Here is a 23061-nt window from a genome sequence, read left to right on the forward strand (position 1 = left end):
GTGTTTTTGTGTGTTGGGGTGTGTGTGTTGGGGATGGTTGGGAACAAGTAATGCTTTTGACCTAATGGCTTTGAAGTTACACATCTCCAGTCTCAAAGTCTGTGAGACTTGGTTCAAGGAAGAAAAAGAAGTGTTTTTCAATTTTTAAAAAAGAACACTAAGCTAAACTTGGATGGAGTCCAAAGCAATTTCCCCACCTTGTTGGAAGCTATTCTAGTTTATTATTCTGCCTTTCCTTTTTCTTCTTTTTTTTTTTTTTTTTTGAGGGGAGGAGAGTAGCATATTTTTGTACAGAAAGAAAATACATACGGCCCTAGGGTTATGAAGATAGTCACTGTCTTTCTCACATGGACCTGGAGACCTGAAGCAGTCCGTCTCATGGGTCTCCTCCCTTTGTGTGCACTTCTGACACAGTGAAGAGCCCCCACACCTTCCAATGGGGACATTGTGCGATTAAGTTCTCTTCCATAATATGTATTTTTAAAAGGAGAAAACTTTCTACTTATGTTTGAATTCCATGGGCAGGAGGGAGAGCATGAATTCTACCAATGTTTGAGTGGGAGGAGGTAGGGGTTGTTTTATGTAGAGTGCTGTTTTTAGCAAAGATTTGCAGGGGTCTTGGTGTAGTAAATCAAGGTCACTGAAGTCTCCCACCTCACAGCCTGAGGTTCTGAACCATGGAATGGGAGCCTGGCTGATAGGAGGAGTAATTGAAGAACAATGATACGCTTCATTTCCTTTTCTTGAATCTAAGTTACGCATTGGTCATTTTCTCTGCATATCTATTTAATGGTTGTTAAATTAAATTGCTTTCTTTCAAGTGGTGATTTTTATGTTTTTTTAAAGCCATCTTTTTTTCTCTTGCCACTTCATTCCATTGCCCTTTCCCATGACTCTACTCCAAGTCTGCAGCTGTGCATTTGAGACATAAAGGTTTGCAGAGAGGAGGTCTGAGGAAGTCTTCCATCACCACCCTGTGCTGGAAGCCCTTAGGAGTGCCCTTGTCCGGAGGATTTCAGTTCTGCTTTGACTCTAGCTTAAGCAGTTCTGAATCCTTTGCTAGAGCATGGTAGGCTGTGCGTTGTTTGCATATTTGAATGACAGCAGAATAACATGAATCCATGCCGGGAACATAAATAATAGTCTGCACCCTCTGGCAGGTAGGTGTGTAGGGAGGGGAGATTCACCAGGAACAGCTCTGACCAGTACTCTGGTTAGCAGCTCAGAACTTACTCCCAAAGTGCCATGCTTTGGGGTGTGATTCAGGCTGAACTCAGCATTGCTCAACCTTGATCTTGAAAATTTCACCATTTCTCTTACAGAATTTGTCTGCTTCCCACTTTGAACTCCCGTAATAGCCTGATATTAGAGGTTCTTTGTCCTGGGCCAGTTGGGCCCGACATTAAGACATCGTCCAGCCAGACTCCTCTGTGAGGAAGGCCATGCAGAGCTTGCTATGAGCCTCGCCCTTTACTGTGTGCTCTTCCCATTCATTTATGGGCTGGGGAAGTTGGCCACTCACTGTGTAATGATCCCTGGGGAGAGAGACAGGACTGCACATGAAGCCTGGTTCTTGCTGTTCCGTGCAAAGGGCTGAGGGAGGGGGCTTTGAGCAGATCATGAAGGAAGTTGATGGTCCATGGTGCATGTGTAACGGGGCAGTGATGCTCACCTGAGGCCTGTTTGACCCCCAAGGAGACATTTGGCAATATCCCCACCTGGGGGAAGGGCAGTTTTGCTACTAGTGTCTATGGGTAGAGCCTAGGGATGCTGCTAAGTGTCCTGCAGCGCCCAAGAGTGAAGACCTATAGATGTCAGCAGTGCTGAGCATGGGAGACCCAAGCAAGAGCAGGAATCAAACGACACAAAAGTAGGAGGAACAGCATCGACTGAGACCGTAGGAGGGGGCAGACTGATAAGCAGGAGGCCTCGTGAGCAATCACTGCCTAGAGAGAAATGAGCATTGGGGGCGATAGACCATGAGCAAGGCCTGAGGTCTGCCAAGCTTGTGAAGCATTGCACAGTGTGGGTTTTCAACTCAGTGAAATGGGTGGCCACTTAAGAGAGCTGAGCAGAGGAATAACCTGCTCTAACCTCCTCTGGCTGCTAAGTTGTTCTGTGTCATGGGATTTAAGTGACAGCCTGGATTACTGCGAAAGATGGTAATGATTTGGGCTGGGACAGAGTGGTCACAGGTGGCTTGACATACTAGATACAGAGCTATTTTCAAGGTAAGAGTCAGCACTATGGGTTTAAGGTTTGGACTAGAAAAAGAAAGGAACAAAATATAGCTGTGAATTTTGGTCTGAGTAGGTGCTGAAAAATTGGCATTTCCTGTGAATGGATCTGTCTGGGGGTCAGGGTTATGCTTTTTAACATTAAAGATGGGCTGCCTGTTGGCCATCTGCACAGGTATATCGAGTTATGTGGGCATTATTATGGTTTAGGTGTAAGATATTGCTCAGAAATCTCATGTCTTTGGAAGGAAGTTGGATCATGGGGATGCTGTAATCATAACCTGATTATAACCATAATTATAACCTGATCAGATGGGGCTGTGATCTCTCTGGCTGGCTCCTCCTTCCTCTTTGGATGCTGTGGTCTGAGCAGCTTTCCTTTGGCATGTCCTTCCACCATGCTGTTTCTACCTTGGAGTTGGCTACCCAGAGATTGAGTCCCTTGAAATTGTGAGCCAAAGCTGGGTGTGGTGGCTCAGGCCTATAATCCCAGCACTCGGGAGACTGAGGCAGGAGAATCGTTTCGAGTTTGAGACCAGCCTGGGCTACAAAGTGAATTCAAGGCCAGCCTGAACTGCATAGAGACCTTGTCTCAAAAAGACAAAAAAAAAAAAAAAAAAAAAAAAAAAAACAGAGAGAGAGAGAGAGGGAAAAAAGAAATTGTGAGCCAAATAAACCTCTGTGGCTTTAAGTTGCCAGTGCTGGGCCTCAAGGGTAGGATAGTGACTACTGTATAGATCTGTAAGTGCGGGGCTTTAGAGGAAAATGATCCAGAAGACAAGAGAAGCTGGTGACACAGGAGACAGTTACCTCTGGTGCCGGGGATGCCAAATGTGCACCAAAGAGTCACTTTCTGAGAACATGCAGAGTCCCATGGTGATGGGTGAGAAGAGCCACCAATTGAGGAGATTTTCATTTTGAAGTGAAGTAAAAGGTTCTGAACAAGGGAGAAAGATTACTTCGTAATGAGTGATCCTAAAATCTTTCCTGGGGAAAGTGGCCTTTGAGAAAGTTACAGATCAAGCTATATAATTCATTTTGTATTGGGCTTCTTATATGTCCTGTGTTCACTGCAGATCACCTGCCAGGATTTCAGTATGAAGTTTTAAGTCCATTTTTCTTGCATTTGTAAAATAAGAAATGAAGTGCTTTTTAAATTTAAACAATCTAAGGGACACTTAGTATGAAGTTTTCTTACTCCAAAATAACCTTTACCTTTTTTCCTTTCCCTAATTTCAGGAACAGACCTTGGCCCTTAGGAAGGAAGGGATTGGGGTGGTTTTGGATTCTGAGCTGCCCCATCTGATTGGCATCGATGATGACCTTCTGAGCACTGGAATCATCTTATATCACCTGAAGGTAGAACCTGCTTACATAGGACATTTATTATTATACTTTATGGCTATGAATACAATTATTAAAGAATCTATACAAATTGCCAAGCCCTTTGGGAATTCCCAGCAGTTCACTGGACTTCTGTGGTCTTTAACATTCCCAGGTCCATGTGCAGTGGTTTGAAAGCTAAATGATGAGTTGGTCATTTCGGCTTCATTTTGTAGAAGCAGGAAAAAAGATGGTAGGAAGGAAAAGGCAGAAAGACAGGAAGTAATAGTTAAAATGCCCAGGGCTAGGATGTATTGCATGTACTATTCCTGGGTCCTTGTAGTCATTATAAGTTTGCACTTCCTGCTGTTATTGCTGGGTTTGGTTCTGAGTAGTTTTATTCCTGTCCAGCAAGCAAAGTTCCACTTCGGTGGTTGTGCCTGTGACGTTGATTTTAATGTCCTCTCTGATCCATGACCTAAACTGGGAAAGATGCTATGTGACTTCCCATGTACCATACCTTCAGATACACACAACGAAAAGTCAGCCTGGGCCATGGGCCCTAGCACAGATTGGGGAAGTTGGTGACACTGTTGGCATGAGTGAATTGGTGACATGGGCCAAGTAGAAGCCTAACCATGGCCAAGCAGCAACCTCAGCAGTGACACTATCATTTTCCATACTTCAGGGCTGTGCGTGGTGCCTTAGTGAACTTCCCTGTGTGGAGAAAGTGCCTATTTCGTTGGCTGTTAAAAGTGCCTGTGTTCAGTGGGGAGAGGGAAGCAGGCACCCTGTTATCACTAAGAAACATTATTTCACTCTTCTTCCCAGGAAGGTCAGACATATGTTGGAAGAGAAGATGCTTCAATGGAACAAGATATTGGTGAGATTCATCAGTTTTCTCTTCCCACTGAATTTTTAAAGTATATTTAATGATGAGCTTTGTTTTCAGTGACACTGGAGTAATTATAAAAGAGAGTTATTTTCAAATATGGTATCGTTCAGTACAGTATGAATGTCTCTATAAGTGTGAACAGTATTCAATAAACAACAGTGATTCATTTAGTGAACAAAATGGAACTACAAATTCCTTCTGCCACCCTGCATACATTTCTCCCCCTTGGGTCTTTCATTTGTCGTAGCAAGATAGTGATTGATGAAAATATGCCAAAGGCTACAGAAAATCCACAGCCTTTTCCAGGAAGCATGTAGACACTTCTCTGTACTTAGATGGCGACATAGTAGAAGACACCATAGCCCTCAGATGCAGGAAGGTCTGCCTTGGTGCATTCTCAAGGGGTTCTCACAAGGCTCACACACAGCCAGTGGCTGGAGCTGAGCAGATAAGGGCCAGCCGGGTTTTCCAGGGCATCACGGAGGCAATTTGTAGAGGAGAAGCCAGTGTGGTAGATGCATATGTGTGTGGGGCAGGATGGGGATTGGCAGGGGAAAAGTTGTATTGTTTTGGGTGTTTTGAGAATTGCTGACTGTGAACCTGTAGTGTTGCCCAGTGTAAGCTATTAATCAAGCAAGTCCCAGAACGTTGCTATGTGTATTTCCTGTTAACTGTAAATAGCCTGGGAGAGCTGAAAACCAACCCCAGAAGCCCACAGGTACAAGCATTGAGTAGGCCTATTTGAATTATGCATCTGACTTTCAGGATAGCTGTAAATGGTGACGATTGGTAAGAACACATTCTCTCCAAGCCTGGAGAAGCTCAGTAGTGCAGTGTGTGGAGGGAGCAGAGCTGTGTGGCCTGTATTCCCGAGTTACTGACCAAGAACGTGGCTTCTACCCATACGTTTCCTCTGTGCTGGGCCATTCCACAGGCAAGAGTAACCAAGGTCAGCATGATGAGGGGAACCTTAGCAGCCCTGTGCTCCAAGGGGCCTCAGAATCGGCACAACTTATCGCCAAGGATCTCTAGCACAGTTTCTTGGGTGGCTTCTAGAAAATATTTATTCAATATCAAACAGAGCAGCTCAGTGGTACTGAGTTGTAACAAGCTACTCGACCCTTCTCTCCCTGAGGAAGAAATAAGTGGATGCCCTAGAACTTGTTTTCTTGTGCAGGTTCTTTCTGGACACTGAGCCAACAGTTAAATGGTTCTTCCATTGTCTCAGGAGTTCTACATTGTAATTCTCTTGCTAAACATAATAAATATTCTCTTTATAATCCTTTTGAAGGAAAGAGAGTATTCCAAATATAAAATCAGTAGCTAAGTGGTTGGGCACCATTGTGGTAGACACCAAATGGGAAAGTAAAGGCTTTCTTCTTCGTTTTTCCAACTTAGTTCTTCATGGCCTTGACTTGGAGAGTGAGCACTGCATCTTCGAAAACGTTGGGGGAACAGTGACGCTGATACCCCTAAGTGGGTCCCAGTGCTCTGTAAATGGTGTCCAGATTGTGGAGGCCACGCACCTAAATCAAGGTATGTATCTGGTCTTTGGTTTTCAGAGTTCTTTGTATAGAGTGTTCAGGAAAATACGGTGATGAGGCAGTGTGAGAACACGTGTTTTAAAATTAACTACTGAGTAGGTGCAGACTGTTTGCTGTATTGTGCTATTCTCTTCTGTTTTGCTGGAGGGCTATTTTGTAATATCCATTTTCTTCTTGAATTAAACATGAACATACATGTAGTCATCTTAAAAGTTGTTGCTGTTGTGGAAAATGATATCAGGTGGTTTTTTAAAGTTAAAACATATTTCTCAAATAGAGGATTTGGTGTTAGGTCTTTTTGTCTTTGGAAATAATTTCAATATTAGAGAAAAGGTGCAATAATGGAAAACAGTGTTTTAATTGCAGAACTGTTTGAAAGTAAATTTCTGTGTTAGCTTCCACCACTGTAACAGTCATAGAAGGTACTTTACCTGCAAAGAGAGAAGCTGTACTTTGGCGCACAGTTTTGGAGGATCCCATCCATGATCAGCTGATTAGATGGGGCCTGTAGAGAAGCAGCACACCTGGACTGCAACAAAGCAAATCTACTTCTCTCATGCCAAGAACTTAAAGAGAGGAAGGGAAAAGGCTAGGATTCTGCGGTGCTGACCAAGGGTGCACTCTGTTACCTGAACTCCTATCACTGGGCCCCACCTCTTAACACTTCTGTCATCTCTCATTCCTGCAATCCTAGGACCAAGTCTTCCAACACATGGGATTTTGGGGAGCACTCAAGATCCTACCTGTAGTGTTACTACATCACCTCTGAATATTTCACTGTATATTTTCTTCACAAAGTGACATTCTCCTGTATAGCTAGAAGACAGTGTCCAAATTATGAAACTGAAGCTAGAACATTTCCACCATCTCTAATCCTGAGACATTACTCACATTTTGCCATTTGTCTCAACAGTGGGCGGTACCAGTCCAGCACTTTGTGTTAAATCTGGGTGACACATCTCTTCTGGCTCTTTTGGTCTGGAACTGTTCCTTGGTTTTTCTTGGATTTTTTTTTTTACTTAGGCTGTTTTGAAAAGTATAGGCCAGACACACTGTAGAATTCCCACCTACCTAGATGTATTTATCTGATAGATTATCATAATCTTACTGATATATATATATCCGATCCTGTTTTTCCTTTCCCATCACATGATTCTTATGTGCTTACTGTGGTCCTTGGTTGAGGCAGAACTGGCTAGGCTTCATCAATGTGAACTTACTCTTTACCCCTTTTGTTGTTAATCAACATGTTGGTAAGGCACTTGGAGATCACAAATATCCTGTATCATACATTTTTTTATCCATTGGTTTTAGAATTTATGTGTTTTTCTTTTTCTGAATTATTATTTTGATGATTGTCAAAAGGTGGTTTTATTATTTTCTGTACATTTATCAACTGACCTTGAAGCTTCTTGCTATTTATTTATCTAAATCATCTATAGTCATAGAGTTTGTTGTCTTATGTAGTAGGCTCTGGTATGTTTTTCCATTATGTATTTTGATGTTCAAATTGTCCCAGATTTGGCCACTTGTTCCTTCAAGCTGTGTCCTTTGGGTTTGCCCTCCTCTGTGAGCCTTGTTTGCTTTCTGACATGTTGTATTCTAGGCTCATCTTGTGCTTCCCATGCTCATCCTGGAATCAACCAGATCTCCAAAAATCACTAGTTGCTTGTAGAGTATGTAATGTTTAATGTGTGTAATGTCTAGAACTTAAGATGTAGTTTGGGGATTATCTTTTTGCCCTTTCCTTATCCTATTTAAAAAAAAAAAAGGTTCTAGCTTATATTTAGTTTTGAAGAAATTGCTTATGTCTCTAAGTCTCTTATGAATTAAAGCTTGGCAGATAAATAATATATCTCATGCAGTATTTTACTAAGTTTTTTTTTATTTTAAACTTTTGCCTAAATGGAAAGTCCATATTAAGAATATACATACTCAGTTTAGTGACTCAGGTTAGAAGCTACATTTTGATTTTACTGTCATAGATACGACTTAAGCCACTAAGAGAGTGGTAGCACTAATTGATATTGAAGGTTAATTGTTGGACTTGTCTTTCCCTGAGGGGTGCTCTTAATTGTTTTATTACCACAGTGGCATGGTTTTCAGATCAGATGAGCTTGAGTTCCTCTGGCATTCAGCTGTGCTGTGAGCAGCTTTCTCAGTATCACTGTTAATGAAATTGATATAAAAATGCTTTGTTCCAAGGTGTTAAAAAATGCTGTGCACTGAGTATAAATGTCATTAACAAGTCTTAAGGCAGTGAGATGCAAGATGACTTCGTGATTCAAGGCATTATATGAGCAGAGCAAGATTGTAACTTTATTTTTCTAGTTTTACTTATGCAAACTTTAACAGTGAAAGTCCTATCCAAGGGAAAATATCTACAGTCTTTTAGAAATTATGGATTAGAATTGTCTACCTAATGTATCTCTGTGTTTAAGGACTATCAAAATGAGAATGAGAGCACATTTTTAAAACGCAATGGTATTCTGTGTTGTTTGTGAAAAGGACAATATATAGTTTAAAAAAATGTGAATGAGGCTGAAGAAGGGTGGCTGCTGGAGAGGAGGAAGTTGTATTAGGGTTTGCAATTCCTGGGTAAAGGTTGCCACCTGAATCTGTTTGATGTTACTAAGGAAAAAGGCAAAAGCAGAAAAGTACACAGACATTAGAACATAATAAATGTGGAACAAGATTAAACACAACAGGACTTTTGTACCCAAAATCCTGCCTTGGATTTTCCCCACCAAAAAAAATTTTTTTTCAAGTAAATCACAGCATTTCTACATAGTCATGCACTCACCTAGGTAATTTGTGCCATCCAATCTGCTGAATTAACAAGTGGATCCAAGACTTTTTGAGATGAACACTGGAGTAGCTATATAGCTGCTGTATTGGGGCAGAAGACTGGACCAAATAATTACAAATTATTTATTATCGCTCATGCTCACATGCATGCCTTATCCCTCTGAAATTTAATTCATAAGTCTGTACTGAATTATCTCTTTAGCTTTTCAGGCCATATATGCATTGTATCCCTAGAACTGAGGATCATGAAGTCCAGCCATCCTGGCCTCCCACATTTGTCATCCTAATCCCAGTACCTGACTTATTAAAGTGGTCAGTGGCCTAGGACCCTTCCTCATCCAGTGTCTCTTAGTACTTAGAATGAACCTCACTGGTATCTGGCCCATTGATCAAAATAGAGACTTCCTTTTATAGAAGGAAAAAAGTATATCAAGGACAGAAAATGCAGGCCCATGTTAACCCAAAATACAAGGATTTCTAGCTATATTGAGTGTACAATTAACTGGCTTACTGGTCTACCTCGTATTATCAGCAACATCCAGTTTCACTGCCAATTGCTAGTATATGCTAGTATTTTATGTTCAGATTTCTATTTTCAAGTAAATTACTTTCATTTAAAAATGTGTTAGTTGGGCTGTCCAAACCAGAATTAGTAATTACCACTTCTTTATTTAGGTCACTTAACACACAAGACTGTCAGGTAATAGATTTATCTGAATTTAACAGATTGTCACTACTAGGTACAAGTTTTGTTCCTATGTCTGTTAATTGTCTTCTAGATTCATGTACTATTTCCCCTGTATTACATTGCAGATTTTTTTTCATTTCACTAAAATGAAGAGCACTTGCTAATGCTGAGAGCATGGATTGAGCAACATATGTATTATATATTGCCAACACCGGGTGTATGATGCTTTTCTCCTTGTCCTTTTGGAGTGCATAGGAAAAATAACATTATATCTGACCACACTCTTTATTGATGTTTTCTGCAAAGCTTGGCTCATCTCACTCCTACACTCCCATAACCTGAGTCCACAGAATGGTTCCATGGAAAGAGAAAAGTATGAATTTGACCATGATGTTTTATCCATAGACTTGGAGCTCTTATTGGTGGAAGTTTAGACTCCAGAATTTTCCTTTTCTCCATATACCTAATATGAAATGGTACAACAGTCAAGCATATTGTAACTCAAAAACTATTTCAGCATTTGTCCTAAAATTGCTAGGAATAACTCTCTTGTTTTAATTATTTTTTCTTTTTACTATAACATTATTTTAAAGCTGATAGTTGTTGAATGTAATTAATTTTTCCATTCCCTTCAGTGGACTCCTTTGGTCTTCTAGCTAGTTTGTCAGATCCATTGAAGATTCATCTCTCATTTGAGAAGTGCCACAGAAACTTCATCTGGGAAATTCACACTTAGGTGCATTTGAATGTGTTATGCTTGAGTGCCAAAATATATTTGCATCTATTCAACTACTCTGAAAGGAGAAGCAGGTGATTGTCTGCAGAGTGGAGCTGAGGCGCCTTTGATAAAATTTTCATCTGCTGGAGGGCTGCTCTGAGTTGTTCAGTGACAAATTAAAAAAGACTTTTAGTGGAACAGAAAGAGAAATAGATCTTCTGGTGGTTTGGCTAAGGTACCTTGTTAATACAAACAAGCTTGTGTACACTATACAAAGCCAGCAGACACCAGTGTCTGCCCCAGCGGACTCCCTTGTACTCATTCCTAGGCACCCACCAGACGTTTTCCTTATATTGGAAACCTGAAAATCTGACACCATTGCTAACACGGGCTGATTGCAGTACATGTTTTTGAATACCAAAGCCCAGTTATCCTTATACCCAAAGTTAGGACAGGCGCCTCGATCAGCTATGTCAGCATTTCCTGAGAACCTGTCAGAATCACACATCCCCTTATGCATTCTATCCTAGACCTGGGAATGTGGCTCAAGTAGTCTGGTTCTGGCTTCTGTAGGTGATTCTAATGCATGCTTGAGCAGGGGACCTGACAAAAGCCAATCATATTGAAATCAGTTTCCTGTTGCACAGGCTTGAGCACATGAGATAATCACCTGTCAGCCTCTTTTTATGGCTTTCTTTCTTTGTCTCTCTCATATGTTAGTTATTATTTTTCTGTGCTTTTTAAGCTTCATTATCTATGTGGGGTTTTATAATGTGCTTTGGCATAGATTACTTGAAGTTTGCCTGTCTGAGGTTAATCAGGCTTCTGGAATCCATAGATTTTTGTCTGCACCAGATTTGCAGTTTTTATCCATTTACAATTTTTTTTCTGCTGAATATCCTTTTTCTTATTCTCAAACTCCAATAATATGAAATTCAGATTATTTTAGTAATATCCCTGGTCTCTGTCTATTTTTATTTTTACTAACAGTTAATGAGTAGTGTTGTTGGTAACACATGAATATGGCCTACTGACCTTGTTATGTCTTGCATAAAGATGCCTCATTCAGTTATACATTGGCCTTTTTCAGAACCTGAATCTAGAGTGTGTGATGCGGGGCTTAAGGGTATGTGTATTGTTGTTAATCAACCCACTGATTGGTTTGGCATCACCCTAATCTTGGTATAAAAGGAGCAGAAAGATGCTGTTAAGGTCCCTTCCTTACTTTACTTCCTTCTGCTTGCTACTGTCTCTCCTCTGTAATGTCTGTCTGTCACATCACCTTGCCTTGAAGCCAGCCAACTATGATTTGAAACCTCTACAAACTGTGAGCCGAATCTTTCCTTAACTTTGGGCATCAAGTATTTTATCTCAGCAATGAGAAAAGTAACCAAGACAAGGGTTAATGGAAAATAGGTCACTAATAATATGGTCAGTTATTATAAATCCTTCTATTTGGTACCATGCACATTATTGTGTTATCATCTATTGTCTTAAATTGCCCTCTAGTTGTTTCACACACTTCCTGCATTTCCTGTAGGAAGAACAAACCTGTTTCGTACTGAAAACACTCTTTACTTCTCCCCATGGAGTGTTAAGAAGGGAAAAAAAATCAGCCCCCAATCTCCAATGCACACTTCAGAGATTTCCCTTTGGGGTGAAACTGGAACACCTTGAAATTTTACAAAAGGCTATACTCAGCTGATGCACAGTTCATCAAATAATTCTTGATGGCTTGTCTAGCTAGAAAGATTAATAGCAAAGATTGAAAATCGATTTTCTTCTTTTTTCTCTAGAATTCTAGAGTTTAAATTTGCAATTTTTACTTTATCAAGAATAAACAGTGCTTGAATTGATTTATCTATTGCAGGAAATTATAAATCCATATTTGAATTATAAATATTGGAAAGGAAAGTGACAGGGCCCATGTGGCTTTTTGGTAAGGTGTCAGGTGCATTTATACTTTTGACAAATGCTGTCTGATAATATGGTGGCATCTTTTGATGGTGATGCCTGCTCCAGTATCAGATTGGTATAAAATGCCTGTCATTTATGCCCAATGCCATGCCATCAGGTGTCCTGTTTGAATCCATTTTGTGAAATTTTCTCATGTGCCACAAAACCATGCCAGATCTTAATTTCCCATTGTCTAGATAAAGTATTTTAATTCAGGTGCCTTACATAATAAAGTCAATGTTATGATATTTTAAGCGTATTACTTAATCTGTTCTTAGGTACTGACATATGTTGTGAGAAATTAAGACCCCCAAACGATGTCTTCATCGTAATTTATTTCAATAAAAGTATTTTTATGACGTTTTAATTTAGAAAGAAAGTCACAACACACAGTCTCCTTCCTGAATCTGAGGACTTACATATCCTCCACTCCAACGTCTCCATGATATTTCAGAAAATTTTATGTCCCTCTAGTGCCCAGCTTCTCCAGCTGCCACGTCTAAGATGAAAAGCTCTCCTCCTGAGAGCATTCTTCAGAGGCATTTGATTATGTCCTGTCTGGGGTCTGTGTGGAACTGGGGTAGGTTCTAAAGTGATTAAAATACAGTAGTGAAATAGCAAAGGCCTACTGGCTTTTATTGCTGCCGTGGTCTCTTAGTTCATGTTACATTGCACTTAAGGGAATGTAGCTGTCTGCTGTCACTTATAGCCCAGAATAATGTCTTTTGTATATCATCACCTTCAAAGTACTCATATGACAGCATTTAGCAGAAAAAAAAGAGTTTGTTTCTACAATAGCCTTTAGAAATTTTCATATAAAATTTGAGGAGGAAGATACAGTATTGTACTTAATGGTGATATTAATAATTGTTCTCTATATACTGATTAGAAATCACAAATATTTATATGCTTATTCTTTCAGTGTACTTGAAATACTAAAATTAGAAAGTCTCATATAAAACCAACAATCATTGTTCATGGAGATTTAAATGAAGCTTTTTATCTTACTTTTTTTTTTTATAATAAATGGCTTTGTCTCCCCTTTTACAATGTCATTTCCCCTTCATTCCTTTTTAAGACCGTCTGGAATTTGTCTGTCTTCAGGTACTTAACAAGCTCTGAAGTAATCTCAGAGAAGCCATCATATATTTCAAGGAGGTTTAGACATGCTTTCAAAATTACAAATTAAGTGTATCACAAAAAGTCCATCTGCTGGGATTAATCACATTAACCTCAGAGCAAGAAGCATTTCATAGTTAAAAAGAATTTAAAATCTGGAAGCGACCTTAGAAATTGCCCTATTTTTTTTTTTTTTTTGACATATTGCACCAAACCTTAAGACAAAGGACACTGGACATTAAGAAAGAGGTCCACCCCAGTCTTTAGGGTCTAGTGCAGTTACTTTTCTTCTTGTGTGTACTCTGCTAGCATTATTACAAAAGAAATTGCCCTATTTGATGAGTAAATGAAGAGACTGATTTCTGGAGTGGTTGCCACCCAACTTGTCTTGGCCAGCCCAAGATCACTGGGTAGGACACATACTCTTGGTCTCACTGAGAAACTTCACACCATTGGCCATTCTTATTCGTGGGTTTCATTCATTCACACATTTATTTATTCATTTACTCATTAATTCTTCTATTTTCTCCAGCTTACTTACTATTTTTTTAAAAGATACTCATGAATGTTAATAAAAACTAAACACCCTGTGGGGTGTGCCCTCCCCACCCTGACTACTGCCAGAACGTCTTTTTTCATGCCCGGTCTTCTCCGGCCTGTTGTACCCATCAGATCTGCATTTCCTTAACTCTCACTCACTTCTCAGCCCCTTTGTCTTGGTTTGGCCACTTCTCATTAAGCTCGCACCAAGATCATCACACCTGTGTGGCCTAATGTCTTCATTTTAGGAGCACTCTCAGCAGACTTCTGCATTACAGGCCTCTTCTCCCCTTGGCTTCTGAGGGTTTCCTTCTCTCTTTGATGCCCCTCCTCTATTTTCTTTGCAAGTTCTTCCTTTTTGGCATTAAAGGCCAGCGTTCTCCCAAGTGTACCCAGTCCTAGGTCCACCTTCCCTCTGCTTCCCTTTTCTCTTGTTGGGTGATATTCTCATGTTTGTGGTTTCATCTGTTAAAGCTTTGAAATAGATAAAAAGAAATAGTGTTTTTCCTAATATCTTTATACATGTATGTAAATGCTTATATAAACATACATCCAGTTATCAGATAGGTAGTAGATATCCCAGGGCTTATTTCTTAAGAGTCTTGGGCCCATAGTTTTATTTGCTAAAGGCATCTCAAATTCATTTAAAACCAAAACTGAGATTTCTTTCTCACCCTAGCCTTGGTCTTTTTCCAGTGTTCAAGTCTGCTTGGTTACACAGCTAATAGTACAATGCACAGGCAGTGTTCTACTCAGCCCCCTTCTCTTCCTTGTATGCAGCTATCATAGAATCCAGTAGATTTTGTCTCTTAGATCCCTTCCAGGATGTTTGCTTTCCTCCTTCACTACCTCTTGTCGTCCTGAAGTATCACCCTCTTTGACCCAGACCACTGTGTTAGCCCCTACATTGTCTCTCTGCTTCTACTCGTTCTCCTCTTTTGTCACTCTTCAGTTGAATGATCTTCTTGAAACTAATTATGTTGTGCCATTGCACAGTTTTTTGATTGCAGTTAGATAAAAGACAGATTGCTTTACCATATCCCGAAGGATTTGGGGTGTTCATCCCCCGCCTCTGTCAAGCCTCATCTTGCACACTAAGATTTGCTGTGTCCTCTACCAGCCAATGGCTGTCTTCCAGTCTCTTGTCATTGTCATCACTCTTGATTGACACAGCCCCTTCATGTGTGCCGTTCTCCTCACTCATCCTCAGAGGTTGTCTAAAACACCACTTCTCTCAGGGAACACTTGTCCTAGACACCCTACAACAGGCCCCCTTCCCTTGCTTTTGTGAGCCCTGAGCATGGCTCTTTCCTTCAGTTGCAGCTTTGTGTTTATCTTATTTTTTTTGCATTGCTGAGACAAAATACCTACACCCAAAGTTAAAGGAGGAAATATTTATTTAGCTCACAGTTTGAAGATGTTTCAGTCCATAACTGGCTGGCAGGGTGGCGTGGGAGACAGGCATCACCGAGCAGATGCAGTTTATGGTAGGCAGAAGCTAGCAAAACAACAAGGAAAGGACCATAATGGCACCTTTCTACCCCTTTTTATATTGTATTTAGGCTACCAGGATTAGGGCAATCCCAAACTAATCAGTAAAGTGATTTAGTAATCACTCACCCTTAATCCCAGTATCACACATTTTAGATCCAGCCAGCTCTAAAAAAGCCCCAGCTATAACCGCTTGAGAATTTGGAGGGCATCCAGACTCAAGCCATAGCAGCATTCATTCATCTGAATACTGAATCTGATTTAGTTATTTACCTCTCTCTCCTAGTCTCAGTTTAAGCTCCCCAAAGAAAACTGCACTGTATCTGGCTTGCTCAACTGTGTGTTCTTACAATGACTAGTGTTTACTAAATATTCACTAAGAATTTGCTGAATAAATGAATGAACAGCAACATTGTGCAAAAAGAAGCAAAATTTTAAACTTAGTGTTTATTGGCTGAAAGATCCATACAGGAAGGGAAGGCAAACCTTGCTTAATACAGTCCCCTCATGTGCTGCCAATTGACACCCATTATTTAGATGGAAATAATGAATTGTCATGGATATTTTTGCTTTCTTCTTTAACTCCTTAAAGGGCTTGTTAATGTGTATTTTATGCAAATACCATGGATGGCAAGATTATTTTTAGTGATTTAATACGACTTGAAATATGTCTCTGAAATACTATTCTATTTTTCTATTAACATATTTTAGCAATTTTCAACTTGCGTGGCCAGGCATTTGATTAACCGGGAAAAAAAAAAAGAATTAGATTAAATGTAATTAACACTAGAATCTGATTGCCTTATTAATCTTTAATGTAACTTTAAGAGCATCAAATGTACATATATTCTAGACATGGCTGCTTAACTTTTGATTTTCAGTGAGGCTCATAGCTCTGAGTCTTAGTTGTAAAAAGCATAGGAAACACCTTTCTTATAGTAATGTATCCTTCCCATTGTTGGAAAATACACAAATGCTATTGCACATGACAGGGATAAACAGATAGGTGAATGGCTAATAAGCTCTGATAATAAACAGATAGGTGAATGGCTAATAAGCTCTGATCGCCTTCTGGTCTTCTGAAATTGTCTTTTGATTTTAAAATGGGCTTTTGTTTGTGCTAAATAATGACAAGCACTACCAGACATAAGTTGCTATCTCTGGTGATGCTCTGGATGAGTTAGGTTCTAGCCATATTGCACATGAAAAAATCCTTTGAGACATCTAAAATATGGCATGGTGTAGGCAGAGACGTCCTGGCCAAAGCTCAGAAATGTGTGCCTGGATTTTGGATATGACCTGCAGGGTTGCAGTGCAGGTGTCTGAAAATGAGAGTTGGTGACTATAGTCAGCCAGGGTCTGGAGTCTTGCCCCCAGGAAGCAACCATCAAAAGCCCACAGACTTGGGCTGAATGGCAGCAGAGATCTGCTGATAATCCATATTCACATTTATCCAGGGTTGCTAGAAAGAAACCCAGAGTTGTATGTGAAATCACTAGGCTTTTAACTATTGGCATCTGATCTATATGGGACACCAAAAACATGTGTCTAGAAGGTGAGTTTTATCACTGTGTTCCAGTTTGTGACCTCTGATCAAAACTCTTTACCCTGCTGACCTGACCTATAATGTCTGTCTCTGCTCATCTTTCCAGTGTCAGTTCTTGCTGTTGTTCGGACATCCTGTATTTTGGGTGCACTTGACTCTCTCCACTGCCTCACATACAGCAAGCCATGCTCCTGTCTGACCCCAGCCACACTTTGACTTCTCTCCACGGAGCACATCTCTGTCCTCTGCCTGTCCAGTGAGACCCAGCCACAGTCCTTAGTGCACAAGTCTGGGTCCTGCTGTTCTAGCCTATACTGTCACTAAGATGGTACACATGCAACCACACTCACTGTACTGTATTTTTCTAGACAAAGACTGAATATGGGAATTTGTCCAGAGGTATAGACACCGGGGTGTAATAGCACCTTATGGGATAGCAGATCACTTCTGCAACATTGCTTCTCTTACTTCCAGTAACAGGGAGCTTACTGCCCTTCAGGCCTGTCTGCTAGCTTTTGAGCTGAGAAGGAGTTTGAGCTGAGAAGGAGTTTGTTTGTGTAATCAATTTGAAATCACCCCCCCACACACACCTCTTTGCAGTGCAGGCCCTTGACTTTGTTATCCTTATGTATTTACTTTGAATTCTTTTGCCTTCCAAACAGTTGTTTTCTGAATAAGGAGTCTTTCTTAGATGTCTAGTCAAGCCAAAGGAGCTTTTCTAGTTTATTGAATGTCTAATGTGGTCATCTAAATTTTAATGGGTTTTTGATGAGATTAGTTTGTGCATTTCCTTGAAAATAGATGATGCAAGTATGTAGAAAGTTTCTTTTTTGTAAAACTCTGAGGATCATTGTAATAATAGTTACCTAAACTGCCAATTTCACTGTTTCTTTTAGAAAGCACTTTTCTTTGAGAGTTCTACTTTTATCAGCATTAATATACATTCACTAAATTTGTAACCATATGCTTTGGTTGATGTTAGATCTCTTTGGAGAACTGTTTTTTCCTCCTTCCAAACAATCAAAAGTCTAATTACCTTTATATTGGGCTTTGAGTTTCATAATAGGTTGTAAGACTTAGATATTTCATATCTACATAGATTATCACGAGTATTGTGACATCCAGCTATAAAAATAAAAGTATTCACAGATTTGAAATTTAGCTTATCTAAGCAGACTTTGGAGACTGAAACTTTCTCTTATTATTTTGTGAAACACTGGAAATTTAATGTCAGCTTTAGAATTCCATCCTTCCTTAGTCTCATCAGCTGACCAAACTGCTCACCATAATTTATTGCTGCTTATGTGTTCTCAGGTGCTGTGATACTCTTGGGAAGAACCAATATGTTTCGTTTTAATCATCCAAAGGAAGCTGCCAAGCTCAGGGAGAAGAGGAAGGTAAGGGTGTGCCATTTCCAGGAGGGAGCTTCCTGTCTGGAGTGAGGGTGTAGGTGTTCCAGGTGGTTCCAGCAGCCTAGCTTTTCAGAGTACAGACCTCTGGAGAGGTAGCTCTGTAGACTCTAGACATTTGTTGATATAGTCAGTTTGTTTGCTGGCAGGTGATTGGCTGATAAAGTAGGAGGGCAAGCCAGTGGGGCCCAGAGAAAGCAGGGAAAAGCACTGTGCCAGAGCCTTCTCTTTGGTCTTCCTCTCCCTCAGTTAGTTGAGTATCATTTTGCATTAAGCGGAGAGTGACTTCCAGTTAGCGTCTGTCTGAGGAAATAATCAAAATTGGAATCACCTTCTTCCCAAATCAGCCCCGGTAAATTGGATTTTTCACTGGGATGTGAAGCAGAGCAGGCTGAATTAGGACAAGTGGCGGCCATTGGTTTGGGGAGATGGGGCCATCCAAAAGGTGCACGAGGGAGGAGATGGCCTGAAAACCAAGAGGAAGATGGTGAAGACCACTGCTGATGTTTGTAGGAGCTGGAACTGTGCATCTCCTGCCACTTGATAGGCACAGCTACCGTTGTGACGCCCCCGTTCCAGATTACTGAGAAACTGCATGAAGGCAGACTTTCTCTAATCTGCTCAAGGCAGAGAGTGGGGAGTCTTCCCCTAACAGTTACACAGCTTCTGCACTTGGCCTGCTTCAGAGACTGCCTTTGATTGTTAGCACTTGCAAGAGGTGCAGACAGAGAACCAAGCTCCAGCCTCTCCATGGCTGCTGGCCAGGTCACTGAAGCCGCTTGTCTGTTCTAGCGTAGGCCACCTTGCAGGTTCCCTCCTGGTAGTTTCAGAGGGAGGAAAACTTGTCTGCTGAGAGCTCTCACTAGAAGCCTGGTGGGTCAGACTGTTAAATTTTGGTCCCCTCCCCTCTCTCCTTGTCTTTGTCATTCAGTTAGTGCAGTTGGGCACCAATGATGGCAGTGGCCACTGCCTACTGGGAAGCAGAAGATGTTGTGGCTCTTCCTCCACTGTAACTGTGTGGACCCCGCCGTAGAGTTGGGAATCCGGTGGGTTTCTGTGTGCTTCGCACCCCCGCTCAAGGAGTGGGAAGTACAGGGCTTTGGCAGGCCCTGAGCTGCCATTCTCAGATTGACCCATTGCTCTGGGCATTAATAAGAATATGCGTGTCTTGTTACCCCTCGCAAGCTGAAGGCGGTGAGACTGGAGCACTGGCCTTCTCTTACCCACCTTGGTAACCGCTCTGCCTTGTGTCTGCTCTTAGAGTGGCCTTCTGTCCTCCTTCAGCTTGTCCATGACTGACCTCTCGAAGTCCTGTGAGAACCTGTCCGCAGTCATGTTGTACAACCCTGGGTGAGTGAACGGCTGTGTGCCTCCCCTGTGATTGTTTCTGTCATGGTATTTATTGTGCCAACTCTGTACAGACACTGGATAAAAGTACCACTTCTGCGATGGTGCCTTCCTAGCAGCTCAGCTACAGTCATTTTCCTAGTTCCCTTCCAGCCCTTTCCAGTATGTGCGCTACATAATTTTACTAAGTGAAAACCACAACATAAATGGGATTATTTTTTCTGATTTTTCTTTTTGCTTAACCACATAATAAGTATTGGTAGGAATCGTTACAAGCTTCATTATCATTTTCCTAAATGTCTAATATTTTACAGTTGGCACTTTGATTACTTGGTGCATGATCTCTTTGGCTGGTATGCAATAGGCTTTTTATCTCATTTTATAAATTATTTTTAATAACAGCCAGCCTTGATTCTCAGAGACTCCAATATATTGCTCAGGAAATGGTCTTTGCTACTTTCGAGCAGATAGTAGGAATACTGCTAAGGACCCAGCTGAGTGTTTCTGCCAGCTCAATTGCTTGGGTCCTCTGTGGCTTTGGGAAGATGTCAGTGATTGGGAAAACACCTGGGAACAGCACCTCCCACAACCCCATCCCTGGGCTCCCTCACCTCAGCTCTGCTGGGCCTGCACTTTGCATTATGGGATGCAGGGACCTGCAGAGAATCCCTCCGTGGATAGGGCCTGGGATCTGGCTCCACATTTGATACCTTTGACAGGCTGCAGCTGCAGCCTGGGTCCCCTATCTTTTTGGAGATAATAAAGGAAGAGTCAGGTGGCACAGCTCCAAGTCTGTGACTTCTACAGGCACAGGAGTTCTCCGTTGTGCTGCCTTGGCCTTCCCATTCCCCCTTTCCATCTTCTTATGTGGGGACTGAGGACCCTGGTGCTCACTGAGCAACTCCCTCTGTAAATATGCTTGTACCAGTAAGAACTGTGAGAGGTGAGAACCCTCTCGAAGGAATGGTGTAATCAATACTTCAGAAAGTGCGTTTGGTGAGGTCCTTGATTCCTTACTGCATTATTAACAGCTGCCTCTTGGGGTGACTAAGGCTGAGTCACTTGTTTGCTCATGTCATTTCCAATAAGGTGACACTGATATGTAGTTCTTGAGGGTCAGTTTCACCTGTGTGACACTGTCTGATCAGATCGTTCTGTGGTGTAAAAAAGTGCTTGGCTTCTTCTCCCAGGCTGGGCCTCAGCAAATCCTGAATCTGGATTCTACCTTTTTGGCCTAAGTTTAATCTGGAACCCTTTGCACATGTGATGGGGCTGTTTAATGCCTTTGGAATTCCAAAAGTAATCTTTAATCGGCCTTTGCCTGAGACGCAGGGTCACTAACTGCGTGCCCCAGTTTCTTTCACATTTATACATGCACAAAATTGAGGTCCTTTTTTCTCCCCCAAAGAATATATAGTCCCCTTAAAAGTGATGCCTTTTTTTATTGTTTAATTTTGAGTTCACATAGCTCTTCTCAGGGTTTTTGAAGGGCAGATTAGAGTACACTGGTTTCAGCCTCAGCACATTTCACTGACTTTCTGTGGTGTCTGACATACTTTCCGTCCTGTGCTATGTAAAGTCTGTACTCCCCGCTGAGGCATCCCCGAGGTGTTCTCCCCTCCCCACCTTCTGTACAGTTTTCGTGGCTCAGACACTCCTAGACTCACCTGTGTCTCTGGGGATTTTCCTCTGCAAGGTTCAGTGCCTGGGGTGCATTTTGCCTAGTTTACCAAGGCCCCCTAAAGCAGTCTCTTTTCTGGAAACTGTTGCTGACACATGCTCTCAATCAAAAGTAATGTCCCTCTATGTCATACTGGCGCATTGCTGCTGTCCTTATTTGATTACTCTTGGTAGTGAACCTTCATCTGTCAGCAAATCCTTTCTGAGCCTGCTGTGAATTAGACACAGTTCTAAGTTGCTGGTGATGCTGGCAAGGTCAGTGTACATGATCATTAGAGGAGAGAAGCAATCAGCAGGATTCCTGAAAAATAAATCCTGAAAGTAGAGTGGAATAGGAAGTCTCGGGGCAGAATTCAATGGAGTGTTCAGGGCGGGATTCCTGAGGAGGGAAGGTGAAGCTCCTGAAGCTGAGAAGAAGAATGGAGAAGGATGTGCCCAGGCAGAGGGCAGGACGAGGGCTACAGCGTCAAAATGGGAGGTGAGGAGGAGGTTGGGAGGAGGTGGGCATGGGGCAACACCTGGCCAGCTGCTGCACGTCGTGGCCACTGAAGTCTGGGAAGCTGCCGGAGAGCTTGGGTCAGGAGTGTGTAGAACGCTGGCCATGTGACTTGTGCAGAATGTGGCTCAGGTGCAAGAGGCTGCTAAGAAAGTTACTGCCATAGGCCTAGGGAAAGAGAGTAGTGGCCAGTGTCTGGGTTTTAGCCTTAGAGAGAGAGCAAGGTGCAGTTGATGCTTTAGAGAGCAGGGGTGGAAGGTAAGGGGCTCCCTTCCCTCTGAGGGGGGCAGTCTGCAGGGATGGGCTGAGCTGGTAGCTGGGTAAATTCTGCTTCCTGTTGGATAAAAGGAAGTCTTTTGAGGTCAGGGACCTCTTCTTACTCATTCTGTTTTTTAAAGTGTCAGTCATATAATGTGGTTAATAAAAATTTGGCAAACGGATATAAGAGTGAAATTTTAGCAAAATATATGGGTCCTGTGGGGAAAATATTTTTTCTTTTGTTTTAAATTAATTTTTCTAAGCATGAGTTCCATATGTTGAAGAAAGGCACAATATGCAAAGAAATGCATTTTTGTGACATAGGTCTAGGCCCAGATGACAGTGCAGTTACTGGAACAATCTTAAGGTCCTGTTGAGTAATCTTAAAGGTAGAAGGATGGGCTTGTGAGGACATAGAGTATTAGGCAGAGGCAATCGGAGTGCCAAGCAAGGAGCAGTCTGTTTCAGAGCGAATTGCAGCTGGCTGAGGAAATGGCTCTGGGTGTATCCAACACGAGCATCACGCTTCCCATTCACCTGGCCTCTGGTAACAGACACGTTTTTATCCCTGCTGTCTCTGCAATGCTTGCTGGTACAAATTCAAATAAAAGTCACTTAATAGTTGATCATACCTTCTTTCTCCCTGGCTTCCAGCCCCCCTCAACTTGCCACCTGCTGTAGAGAAATGATTACCCATGAATTAAAATATAATTGCAGAAAAATTGCTGAGTCTGATTTATGAGGAGCAGATATCGTGTTGTGAAGTTGTCAGCTGCAGCTACTGGGCGAAATGAAGCAGAATTAAAGTTAGCCTCGTTGCTTATCTGTCTGTCTATCTATTTGTTTATTTGATGTCACAGATATAAATACCTTCATCCTAAATTAAACACTGTGCTGTATATGGGAAGCGCATTGAAAGAAATATGTTGAATACTTAGGCCTTGGCTTGGTAATTGTTTGAATTGAGATATGAAACTGTTAGACCCAAGTGTGTGCTTGTTTCTCA

At 41.5% G+C, this 23061-nt stretch overlaps 1 protein-coding gene and 1 non-coding gene across 15 annotated transcripts in view; one reads left to right on the plus strand and one right to left on the minus strand.

Annotated features, from left to right (window-relative positions):
• Kif16b (kinesin family member 16B) overlaps window positions 1-23061 on the plus strand; it is a 398969-nt gene that overhangs the window by 119499 nt on the left and 256409 nt on the right. For all 14 annotated transcript variants that reach the window (XR_010047480.1, XM_063248657.1, XM_063248658.1 and 11 more), the window contains 5 exons: window positions 3477-3596; window positions 4392-4443; window positions 5854-5991; window positions 18180-18262; window positions 19536-19624. Coding sequence is in view for 13 of the 14 variants with exons in the window: in XM_063248657.1 (XP_063104727.1) it covers window positions 3477-3596; window positions 4392-4443; window positions 5854-5991; window positions 18180-18262; window positions 19536-19624 (482 nt within the window). In the remaining variant the exon portion in view is untranslated. The remainder of the gene's footprint in view (window positions 1-3476; window positions 3597-4391; window positions 4444-5853; window positions 5992-18179; window positions 18263-19535; window positions 19625-23061) is intronic.
• Window positions 13488-13642, minus strand: LOC111753499 (small nucleolar RNA SNORA81). Its single transcript, XR_002788287.1, has one exon. It is a non-coding gene; the product is annotated as a small nucleolar RNA SNORA81 (small nucleolar RNA).

This window comes from Cavia porcellus, unplaced genomic scaffold (genome assembly GCF_034190915.1).
Source record: "Cavia porcellus strain 051 isolate PalLab524CR breed Dunkin Hartley unplaced genomic scaffold, mCavPor4.1 scaffold_5, whole genome shotgun sequence".
Taxonomy (NCBI): Eukaryota; Metazoa; Chordata; class Mammalia; order Rodentia; family Caviidae; genus Cavia; species Cavia porcellus.